Genomic DNA, 11650 nt, shown 5'->3' with positions numbered 1-11650 from the left:
GAACGACGCTCCCGGTGCCTAGCCCGGAGCCCATAACAGCACCTGGTGTCTGGCCCACGACAGTACCCCACAGGCTCAGCCTTGGCCTTGATGGTGCCCCTGTATGCCCAGTCCTGAGCCTGTTACAGCACCCATGGGCCCCAGTGCTCAGTCCAGTCTCCTTCAGGAAACCCTTCTCAGGGCAGCCTGGAGGTGTGGAAACTGAGGCACTGAGCAGGGGATGGCTAGTTCCTGCTGTGGGTTACTGAATGGAACTGGAGTTTTCCTTTTTTCCCATAGGTTCTGCATTTTCAAGAAAACAGCTCCTGGGTAGAGGGAGGCCCGGTGTTTGGGGCCTGGTAGCATGGCTTCCTAAGGGGAAGCAGCTTGCAGGCCTGGGTCTTCATGAGTCAGCAGAATAAATGCCTTGGGACCCCTCCCTACCAGAGAAGAAAAACCCTATCTATTCTGCTGCCTTTGTTGAAAATAATATGCTAGGGGAATCAATCAATAAAACAAAATAAGATAGTTCAATTAAGACCATCAGATCCATCATCACTACCAATGTGAATACAAAAACTCTCCATTTTTAAAAATAAAAGATTCTGACCTTGGGTAGGAAAAAAGTCCACTCATGTGCTACTTATCAAGTACCCACCTAAAACATAGTGACATGAAGCAGTTGAAAGCAAAAAGGCAAAAATATAGTGAGTAAATGTAAGTGAAAATAGAAATGGCAATGTTTATCTCTAGAAATGTGATTCAGGGGGCACCTGGGTGGCTTAGTTGGTTAGGCATCTGACTGTTGATCTCAGTTCAGGTCTTGATCTCAAGGCTATCAGTTCAAGCCCCATGTTGGACTCCACACTGACTGTGAAGCTCTGAAAGAAAGGATGAAGGGCAGGAGAGAGGAAAGAAGGAAACAAACAAACGTGACTCATGACAAACGCTTCGAACAGAAAAAGAAAGTTACTTTATGTTAGGAAAAGATGAAAATGCCAATGACTATGTAACATCATAAAATTATGTCCATGGATCACATAGCATCAAACCTAGAAAGCAAAGTCACTCAATGATACATGAGAAACTGAAAAACCTCACCTGTAGGGGACAGCCTTCTCCAGTCCTGTCTTTGGGGAGTAGAATAGCTATAAAAACCAACCACACACGAGACTACCAAGAACATCACAATAACTTCCCTAAAAGCTGAACAGTTTGGGCCACACTTTTGTATCATGATGCAATCAATGAAACAATGATTTAATGACAAGAGTGAGCAACTTATCTGAAGTTTTTAAAAATAAACTTCGTTAACTTATTTTGAAGAAGTAAGATTCTATAAACTCTTTAGAAAAATGTTAGTAATTACAGTAATGCATTAAAAACTTACTGGGTGTGGGGCACCTGAGTGGCTCAGTTGGTTAAGCGTCCGACTTTGGCTCAGGTCATAATCTCATGGTTCGTTGGTTTGAGCCCCATGTCGGGCTTTGTGCTGACAGCTATCTCAGAGCCTGGAGCCTGTTTCAGATTCTGTGTCTCCCTCTCTCTCTGACCCTTCCCTGTTCACGCTGTCTCTCTCTCTCTCTCAGAAATAAATAAAACATTTAAAAAAAAAGTTTAAAAACTTACTGGGTGTTTTCAAGGCAAATCCACAGCCTTAAAGGTATTTATCATTGAATAACAAAGAATGAAAGTGAATTAAATGCTCAGATCAAGAAACTATAAAAGGCTTATGGGGCGCCTGGGTGGCTCGGTCAGTTAAGCGTCTGACTTCGGCTCAAGTCATGATCTCACAGTTTGTGGGTTCGAGCCCTGTGTTGGGCTCTGTGCTGACAGCCAGCTCAGAGCCTGGAGCCTGTTTCAGATTCTGTGTCTCCCTCTCTCTTTGACCCTCCCCTGCTCACGATGTCTCTCTCCCTCTCTCTCAGAAATAAATAAAACATTAAAAAAAGTTTTTAAAAAAAGAAACTATAAAAGGTCTAAAATAAACCCAAGGAAAACCTTTAGGAAATAGGTACAAAACATAACATCAATTAGAACAGCAGAATTAGGAATGAATTCTATGATTCAGATCTTTGAAAAAACAAATATCATCAATGGCAAATTTTATATGGATAGGGAACAACCCACCACAAGGGTACAGTGAACATGTACTTTGCACTCTTAGCAACATAAGTTTGAAACAGAAAGCAAGAATTGCTAGAATTGCAAAAAGGAGTCTTAACTCCTGTGGTAAATCTCTCAGAAATCAATGGATTATATAGACATAAGATATCTGAAGTGTGGAGAGAATCTGAATAATACAATCAACAAACCTAATTCAATCCATTACGGCTAGAGCTTTGTTTCAAAACACACAGGCTTTCATTTCAAACACACATGAATCTTTCACTAAAATTGACCAAATACTAGGCACAAATAAAACCCCAATAGGGGCGCCTGGATGGCTCAGTCGGTTAAGCATCTGACTTCGGCTCAGGTCATGATCTCACAGTTTGTGGGTTCGAGCCCTGCGTCGGGCTCTGTGCTGACACCGAGCTCAGAGCCTAGAGACTTTCAGATTCTGTGTCTCCCTCTCTCTCTGACCCTCCCCTGTTCACACTGTCTCTCTCTCTCAGAAATAAATAAAAAATGTTAAAACTTAAAAAAAACAAAACAATAAGTTCCAAAACATAACAGTAATTAAATCCACATTGTGATATAAGTTTTAATAGGGGGAAAGAAAAGAAGTACCCATCCTCCCCCAAACAAGCTATCAGGAAATTAAAGAGTACCCTTCTATGTAACTCTTGGCATTAAATAAAAAATATAGCAAGAGGTTCAGCAACAATATTTGCCGACAAGTTTTGCCTAATTATTACCTGTATAATCCCCAATTATAACAAACCATCACTTATTCAGATTAATAGTTTACAGTGGAAAGTATGGGTTGCAAAATAGTTTGAAATAAATTCTATACAAAAGAGAATTATTCTTTTCAAAGTTTATTTATTTATTTTGAGGGGGGAGGCGCAGAGAGAGAAGGAGAACAAGAGTCCCAGGCAGGCTCCATGCTCAGCAAGGAGCCTGACGCGGGGCTCGATCTCACAAACCATAAGACCATGACCTGAGCCAAAACCAAGAGTTGGATGTTCAACCAAATGTGTCACCCAGGTACCCAAGAATTACTTTCACATAAAAGAAGAAATATGACTAAAACTGCATGAAATGATTGTTCCATAACAAAGTTTGGATAAAATCTTAAAAACATATGTAGCATGAAATCAGAAACAATACAGAAATGAATGATAAGGAGCTCCGCACATAACAAATCCCATGAAATATGGTCAAAGTGAGACTCGGAGGGAATTTTACACAGTTAAGTAAAAATATTAGAAACCAAGGAAGCCTGTAATAACTGAGTAAGCACCCTACTCAAGAAGTTAGGAAAAGGACAGTAAAATAAATCTCCCAAAAGCAGACAGAAATACTAAGGCTAAAAGAGCTTTAATAAAATAAACAAAAAGCAGATTTGAGCACTAATACCAGAAGTTAGTTTTTACTATTTAGGAGTCCCCAGTAAGAGACTTCCACTCAAATAGGCTTAAAATTTGTGTCTTCTCTTCACTGGTGGTGACTTTATCCTGAGTTGGTTCTTTTGGTGAAAAATGGTTGCCAGTTGCACGAGGTGATGCAGGGATGTGCTGAATCACTATACTGCACACCAAAAACAAATGTTATACTGTATGCTAACTCACTGGAATTTAAATTAAAACTTAAAAAAAAATGGTTGTCAACAGCCCACATGCTTCTGTTTCCTCCTCCACATTCAGAGAAAGGGCATGCATGTCTCTATCTGTGCCTTAGGCTGCCTGGGTGACCCACCTGGCATTGGGTAGCCAGGGCACTGCACCATGTTAACTCGGCCAGACCAAGGAGCCACCCTTCCTGGGAGCTGGGAGTGTGACAGCTTCCCCCTTGAAGAACACGAACAGCACAGCAGAGGGGGCAGGCCAGGCCACTGACCAGGACATGGGTCATATGAGGGACGGATGGATACCATGAAGCTAAGTAATAAGGCATACCAGATGGATTTTTAAAAACACCTATGAAACACACAAAAATCTGGCAATTCTAATCTTTAAGTATTAAGAAAAGGGCAAGCATATCTATATAAATAATATTAGAAATGGGAAAGAAGCCACAGGTTCAAACTTTATACATCAGTTTGAAATATAAGAATCTAAGCTAAAATTAGGGGCACCTGGCTCAGTCGGTTAAGCGTCCGACTTCGGCTCAGGTCATGATCTTGCAGTTCATGGGTTTGAGCCCCGCATCGGGCTCTGTGCTGACAGCCAGCTCAGAGCCGGGAGCCTGTTTCAGATTCTGTGTCTCCCTCTCTCTCTCTGACCCTCCCCTGCTCATGCTGTCTCTCTCTCATTCTCTCTCAGAAAAAAATAAAACATTAAAAAAAATTTTTTTTTAAAGAATCTAAGCTAAAATTAAAAAAAAAAGAAATCTAAGCTAAAGTAAGTGATTTTCTATACTAAACTTAATGCAAAAGGAAATAAGAAACTCAACTTGGCCAATAACTATACAAGGTAGTTTTTAAATAGTCAAAGATTTGTCTCTCTCTTAAAAAAGCTATCAGGCCCAGTGGGTTTTATGTGCACAATCTGCCAAACCCAAGGAAAAGACAATGCTGCTGTTACAGAAACTTCTCTGGGGCACAGGAAAACACTAGAAAGCTTCTCACCATGTTTTAAGAGGCTAGCACGGCAATGACACCAACCTAGAAGAAATGGTGCAACAGAAAGGAAAGGTAGAGGCCAATCCAACACTGGGACAGAAATTCTAAACAAAATTCCAGCAAATTGAACCCACAACGTGGGTTATGGGATTTACCAAAGAAATCTACTGAGATTTGGTAATGAATTTCATGATGAGAACAAATTAAATAAGAGAAACCATATAATCATCCTAATAGTTCATGACTGCATCATCAGGGCCCAAAACAGTGCCCAACATGGAGGAGTATCCCAATAACTATCTATGAGCCATATGAAGCCTGAGATACACACACTCCGCTCCCTATCATGGCTATTTCACACTGTGTTGAGGGTCACAGGCAGAGATCATGAAATAAATGGTATAATTTTCATTTTAAAACAAAAAGTAAGCTATATTTGGGTGGGACCCTCAGCCTGCAGGGCATGCTTCAAGTGCCCCCTTCCAGCAGGCCCAGTTTACAGATGAGGAAACTGAGGCCTGAGGCCCAGGCCCTTTGCCTATGGCCTTGCATTAGTGATCTAGCAAAAACCATCAGCCTCCACTCTGGGGAACCTGCCGGCAGAATTCATCCCAGGAGGCCCTGCCTGCCCACTCAGCCCAACCGCCCAGGGTCACCCAGAAAAAAAGAACAGAGCCAGCTCACATTTGCACAAATTTATTCCTGGCTGTCCTGGTCCCCGATTCCAGAGCTTTTCTGGATGCACGTCCCTTGTCTTGGTCACCCAAGGCCTAATCATGCACCATACCCCTCCCCACTGGGAAACCAAAGCAGGGCTCCATCTTCCCAGGGGCCACTCTCCCCACCTTGACTCTTGATTGTTGACACAGGACCTCGGTCTACCCTAGATCTGGACCTGTACAGCACAGGTAAGGCAGGAAGGAGACAGAAGGGAGATCAGGAGCCCATCGGGGGCTGCAGCAGCCATATCAGGAGCAGAAGCCAGGCCAAGTTCTGGGGGCCTGAGGGAGCCCCGTTACTTATTTGCTTCTTGATCCATTTGCTGTACTTGGTGACGCGGGTGTACACACCAGGATTCTGCGCTCTGGCACAGGCCTTTTCCCAGGACAACACCCCAGCCAGGATCCACATGCCCTCGGCTTCACAAGCCAACGGGCCCCCAGAATCCCCCTAGACAAAGAGAGAGGAACAATGGAAGCTCTGGGCCCCGCTGGGCCCCAGGACCCCAGAGGACCCAGAATGCCCACCCTGACTTCTGCTTGGAAGATGCTTTCACTCCTCGAGGATCTCACTACATGGGCTCCTCCTTCAGCTCCTCAGTTGCAGACCCATCCCAGAATACCAGGCAGAATCAAAGTCCCAGGGGACAGGAGGCGGGAGCAGGGCATTGCCTGGCCATGCTGACCGGGAGGGAGGCCAAGCATACCCCTCCCCGGGAACCTCCCCCGCCCCCACCCTGGGAGTCACTGCCGACAGAAGAGCTGCCAGAACCTCCCAGAAACTCACGGAGCACAAGTTTTCTCTGTAATTGGTGGCACAGATCATGTCTCCCAGGACAAGGGGGATGAGGCGGGGGGCGAGAGACTTCCTGCGGTAAATCCGATCGCACCTTCTGTTGTCCATGATAAACACCTCGGCTTCCTGCAGCTCTGGTGTGAGTGTGGAGTTCACTGTGGAGGAGCCCAGAGGGCTGAGAAAGGACTTCTCGCTCCGCTCGGCCCTGGCCTCTCCCCAGCGTCCTATCGCCTCCATTTCTGAGACTCGGCCACGTCACATCCCTGCACACACCTGTGCCCTCTCTCACCTGTCTCTCCCTGCAGTGTGGACCATGTCTGGTGAGCCCCTCACCCACCCTCTGAGGCCTTCAGAACCCCTCTCCCTGGGCAGCTTTTGCTTGTGAACCAAGGAGGCCACAATCCAAGTTTCAATGCAACTACTCACAGGCTGAGACCCCCCCCCTCCTCGCAACACATGTTGCTTCCCTCCAGCCTCTGAGCTCTGCACTGGCTGTGCCCTCTGTCACCTGATTAATAGACGCTCCTCCTTCAGGCTTCTCAGACAGACCCTCATCCCAGATCCCTCCCGGCTTGATCTTGAGATCCCCTGACAAAGTCTTTGCCTCTTTCCTTGCCAGCCCGGCCCCCACTCCCACTCAGTTATGGTGCCCCGCGGGGAAGGTAAGTGCTCCCATTGCAAGGGGGCTGGGGTGTGCCAGAGGCTTGTCAGGCGAATGAATGAGCGAGTGAGTACATTTATGATCCCTGACCCCCAGCTCTGTAAGAGGCAAAAGATCATGCCCAGCCCAGGCACCGCATGACCTACACGAGGTGCCCACAGCAAGCCTGATGGTGTAAATCGTGAGGACAGTCTTAGCACGTCCGAAGAAGCAGGGCCCAGAGGGGACAGCCACAGGCTTCCTGAGAGGCACCATGAAGGGGTCTAGCAGACAAGGCCCCAGAAGGAAGGGAGCGCGCCCTCTGTGGTTCCACTCCCCACCCTCAACCCATCGTGCTCACCTGAGAAGCGCTGTTTAACCTGGCCCCAGCCGGTCACCCAGCACTGTGTCCCAACCTTCAGGTTGTAGCTGGCCTCTGGGAGGCAGATAGGCTGCACGTACTTGCTGAAGGTGGCAGGAGTCTGAAGCTGGAGAAGGGCGACATCACCCGTGATGAAGGTCCGGCCCCAGTACTTGGGGTGCACGATGATGTCCCTCACGGGGATCGAGACAGCCTTCGAGAAGTTTGCGGGCTTCAGCTTGGCGGTGCCGAGAATCACTGAGTACTCTTTGGTGCTGGGGGAGACAGGCAGCCCCAGCCACTCGGCGTCAGGCTCCCGAACAGAACAACGCAATGCTCCAACCTCCACCGAAGACCCCCTCCCTTGGCAGAAGCCCTGCCTGATGTGCTCTGCTCACTCCATCTTGCTAATCCAGCCTGGAGGCTATCGGAGTCAGGGAAATGGCTGCCTCCTCATTCACTGTTCAAGCTGATTCAAGGTGGCCTCATCTGTGTGCGGTGTATGCAAGCACACAGGTGTTGCTGTACGTGTGTGTCCTCATGTGCATCAGGGGTGCGGGAGGTATACGGGGAGTGGGGGAGCGTATGCTGAGTTTTCCTGTCACCCTGCTCAGGACACAGTCACTGCTGCTTGGGTCTCCTGCCCCAACTCAGCCCCTGGCACCCTGTGAGACTTGAGCAGGACCTTTCCCCATTCGGGATATCCCTTCCTACTCTCCCCTTACCTCCCAACTCCCACATTGTTTCACAGAGGAAATGAGAAGGAAATGGCAGCCCTGGGTCTCCAGGCCGTGGGCACACGGGTCACACTCACCCTTGGATGCAGTGGGCAGCAGTCACCACCCAGGTGAGATCGATGAGGGCTCCTCCACATATGTGTTCATTTTCCAGCCGGAGGCTCACCTCCCAGGGCCAATGTCGGGTCATGTCCAAATCTTCCGACCACCAGGGTCTACCACAAACTTCAGGAACATGGGTGCCGGGGAGACACAGTGACCACATGTTGGAGGATGAGGACAACTGAGACCAAAAGGCCCCGCACCCCGGGACAATCTGCACAAAGCTGTACATTCAGGGTCTTGTCCTCATTTCAAAGATGGGAAGACAGGGTGAGAGAAAAGCACCGTGCTAGACGAAAAAAATGACAATGCCAGAGATGAAAGGCTTCAAGACAGAGACGTAAAGACATCACAGGAGAGAGGGAGATAATGAGACAACAGGGAGTGGGTCGCAGGGAACCTCAAAACAAGGAGAAGCACGGAAGGAGCCCCAGGACGAGAAATGCACTCTCTTGTGTTCAGGGAAGTCCCAGGCCATGTTCCCAAGAGGCCATAATGCTTACTGTATCTCTCAGATGCAAAAGGCCTCTGTCCCCATGCCACTCAGAGCTAAGAAAAGCTCCAGACTTCTGTGTCTGAAATCTGCACACAGGCCATTCAAGAAAGAGCCTCCGCACCGAGCGATGGAGCCCGCTCACAGCTTACGCGGCCTCAGTCTGTGTGTACTTCCAACAACCACGTTGTACGACTATGAGTGCACACAGGTGCAAAAACTATAAATAAAATATTACTCAGTGTTATATTTTGAAAAAACAAGGCACCACAATCAGGTAGCAACTATCTCAGGAGTGCAAAGGGGGGCCCCACAATGGACGGGCCCTTAGTGTATTCTCCACACAAACAATGCTTTTTCTCTAAAGAGAAGGATCCTATGCTTTTCTCAGTAGACACAGAAAAAGACATCTGAAAAATTCAACACATACTTACGACTAAGCAAAGTAGGAATAGAAAGGAAATCCTTAACCAAAGGTAGATGCCACAAACCTACAGCAAACACCATATAACATTAAGGGACACGCAAAAAGATGCTATGCTGTCAGAAGCCAAGAATGACGGTACTTCGTGGGAGGGAGACAGACAATGACCGAGAGAGCAGAAGGGGGCCTCTGGCTCCTGGCATTGCTCTACTTTCTGACCAAGGCACTGATTACATAGGTGTGTCCCCTATGTGATCATTTCCTGAGCTGGACCCTTAAAATTTGTGTACTTCTGTGTATAATACTTCAACAACTGATTTTTTAAATCAATAACACTTCTCTACTCCAGTATGATCCACTAGAAAATATATTCAAAACAAGACACATTTTTGATAACAAAAAATCATAGGCACCGAGGAATACACACTACGCCAAACTTCTGTGGTGATACATTTTAGACTCTGATAAAGGACGCTGAAAATGATCAGCACAAACGGAGAGACAGCGCTTGCTTTTAAATAAACAACTAGACATTTCAGATATAATTTTTCCCAGAGTTAATCTATAAAGTCATTTTCCAAGTTAGAATTTTAGGAAACTTTATAAACTTACTCTACAACTGACATGGAAAAACAAAGCTATGAATAGCTCAGTCCCTGAAAGGGTAGAACATAAAGGGACATTTGTCCCCTCAAATATCTAGACACACATCAAAACCGTAATAACAAGAGTATGGCATTGACAAGGACTGACAGATGGAAGCAATGGAAAAGAACAGAGAGCCTGAGGTCATTCTGGGAACACGGGGAATTTAATGTAAATAAAGGAGCCACCACCATCGGTGGGTGGAAGATGGGTGTTGAGTAGATGGTGCTGGGAAAACTGACTCACTACAAAAGAAACAAGAAAAACAAAACTGGATTCCTTCCTAGCAGCACTGGAAGACCTAAACAGGAAAGCAAAAATGTAAAGTTAACAGTGGACCACGTGAAATGGGGTGGGAAAAGGCTCCTTAAACAAAACCTCAAAACACAATCCACAGGGGAGCTTGGGTGGTTCAGTTGGTTAAGCATTCGACTTCGGCTCAGGTCATGAGCTCACGGTTCATGGGTTTGAGCCCCTTGATGGGCTCTGTGCACTGCAGAGCCCACTTGGGTCCTCTGTCTCCCCCTCTCTCTCTGCCCCCCCTTGGCTTGCAACCTCTCTCTCTCTCAAAAATAAATAAACATTTTTTAAAAATCTATAAAGCATCAAATGATCAATTTGATTAATCAAATTAATGACAGACTGGGAAGCAATATTTACAATTATCTAAAATCAGTACAAGACTTTCATTAGGAACACACAGGGAACTCTAGGAAGTCAACAAGGAAAAAAGAACAAGAGACAATACACATAGGATAAGGGCAATTTATTAGAAGAAGAAACTCGAGAGGCTAAAAGCACATGAGACATGCCGAAACTCATTAATAATGAGAAAAATGTCAATTAAATCAAAAAGCCATTTTTCATCTATGAGATTGGCAAAAACAGATAAAAGCTTCAGTCATGCTGGTTGGTAGGCTGATAGGAATGCAGAGGGCTCACCAAACAAGATTATGGACAACAGATAAAAGTATGGTATCGATGTTATTGTGTGAAGTTGATAAGTAGTTGATAAGTAATAAGTTGATAAGTTGATATTACAATTAGCTAAAGGAATATTCTTAGAAACACACAGCTACGTATTTAGAGAGAAGGAGTCATGGTGTATGTTACCCTCAACTGAATCTGAAAACTATGATGCGCGTGTTCCTTGACCTATTTGTATTTTCAGTGTTCTGTAAGTTGGAGGAAACAGAAAGGGATCTAGAGAATATACCATTTAATGTAAGTTAAAAATACATGCACACAAAACCACAATGCGCATTTTGACGAGAACACGCACAAGCAGAGATACACACTGAACATAGAGAAAAGGTTGAAAGGCGGGGGGAGGCGAGACGAGCAGTGGGGCATGGACATAAGCAGGAACAGCTAACTTAATCAACTGAGCAATTCATAAATCAGGAAGGAGCCTTGCCAACAGAAGGCCTTGAACAGCAGAAGTAATCTACCCCACCATCCCTGCCATCTAAGGAAAAAGGCCCTTCCGAAAGCAGATGGTCAGACTAAATTCCTGCTTCCTACACACCCAGAAACACTATCTGGGGGACCCTCTTCAGGACACACCCTCCCAGGAGCTGAGGTTCTCCTAGAGCAGGGGCTCACCCTACCCACCTGGCATGGAATTGTTTTCTTTATAACCTGGAGGAGAAAAGGGGAACAGAGATGAAGCAAGAGGTCACGAATTAGTTAATTTGTTCGTTCCCCAAATATTCCCTCATCTCTCACTCAGTTCCCAGCCTGGAGCCCGAGGCCAGGGAGGGGACCGAGTGTATGAAACAGACACCGGCTGTATGTGCCCTCTAGGAACATGCTGTCCAGCAGGGGAGACAGAAGTAAGCACACAGTCGCCTGTGTGAGATCAATGCAGGGACCAGGCCACAGGTGTCAGGGGAGCCCAGAGGAAGTGGTGGACGAGGACACTTGTGAGAAGGGCTATTGTGCTAGGCTTTAGAGATGAAAAAGAGGGAAAGAGAAGAGCGACAATGACATTCCTGGTGAAAGAAACACCATGGTGTATGCCAG

At 46.2% G+C, this 11650-nt stretch overlaps 1 protein-coding gene across 3 annotated transcripts; it reads right to left on the bottom strand.

The window, feature by feature from the left end:
* Positions 1–5388: 5388 nt before the first annotated feature.
* Positions 5389–11260, bottom strand: LOC120229336 (serine protease 45-like). 3 transcript variants are annotated; one of them, XM_039228277.1, is made up of 5 exons: positions 11240–11260; positions 8039–8186; positions 7225–7499; positions 6215–6378; positions 5389–5878 (listed from the first exon to the last, which is right to left on the bottom strand). In XM_039228277.1, exons 1-5 carry the CDS (start codon positions 11244–11246, stop codon positions 5645–5647), a joined length of 828 nt encoding a protein of 275 aa, XP_039084208.1. In that variant the 5' UTR covers positions 11247–11260; the 3' UTR covers positions 5389–5644. The 3 variants fall into 3 exon arrangements, with proteins under 3 accessions (XP_039084208.1, XP_039084206.1, XP_039084207.1); XM_039228275.1 differs by lacking the exon at positions 11240–11260 and having other exon boundaries at positions 8039–8413; XM_039228276.1 differs by lacking the exon at positions 11240–11260 and having other exon boundaries at positions 6215–6357; positions 8039–8413.
* Positions 11261–11650: the final 390 nt, after the last annotated feature.

Source organism: Hyaena hyaena, unplaced genomic scaffold (genome assembly GCF_003009895.1).
Source record: "Hyaena hyaena isolate Hyena2069 unplaced genomic scaffold, ASM300989v1 scaffold_30, whole genome shotgun sequence".
Classification (NCBI taxonomy): domain Eukaryota; kingdom Metazoa; phylum Chordata; class Mammalia; order Carnivora; family Hyaenidae; genus Hyaena; species Hyaena hyaena.
The sequence above is the reverse complement of the archived record's forward strand: the minus strand, read 5'-3'. Positions and strand labels throughout refer to the sequence as shown.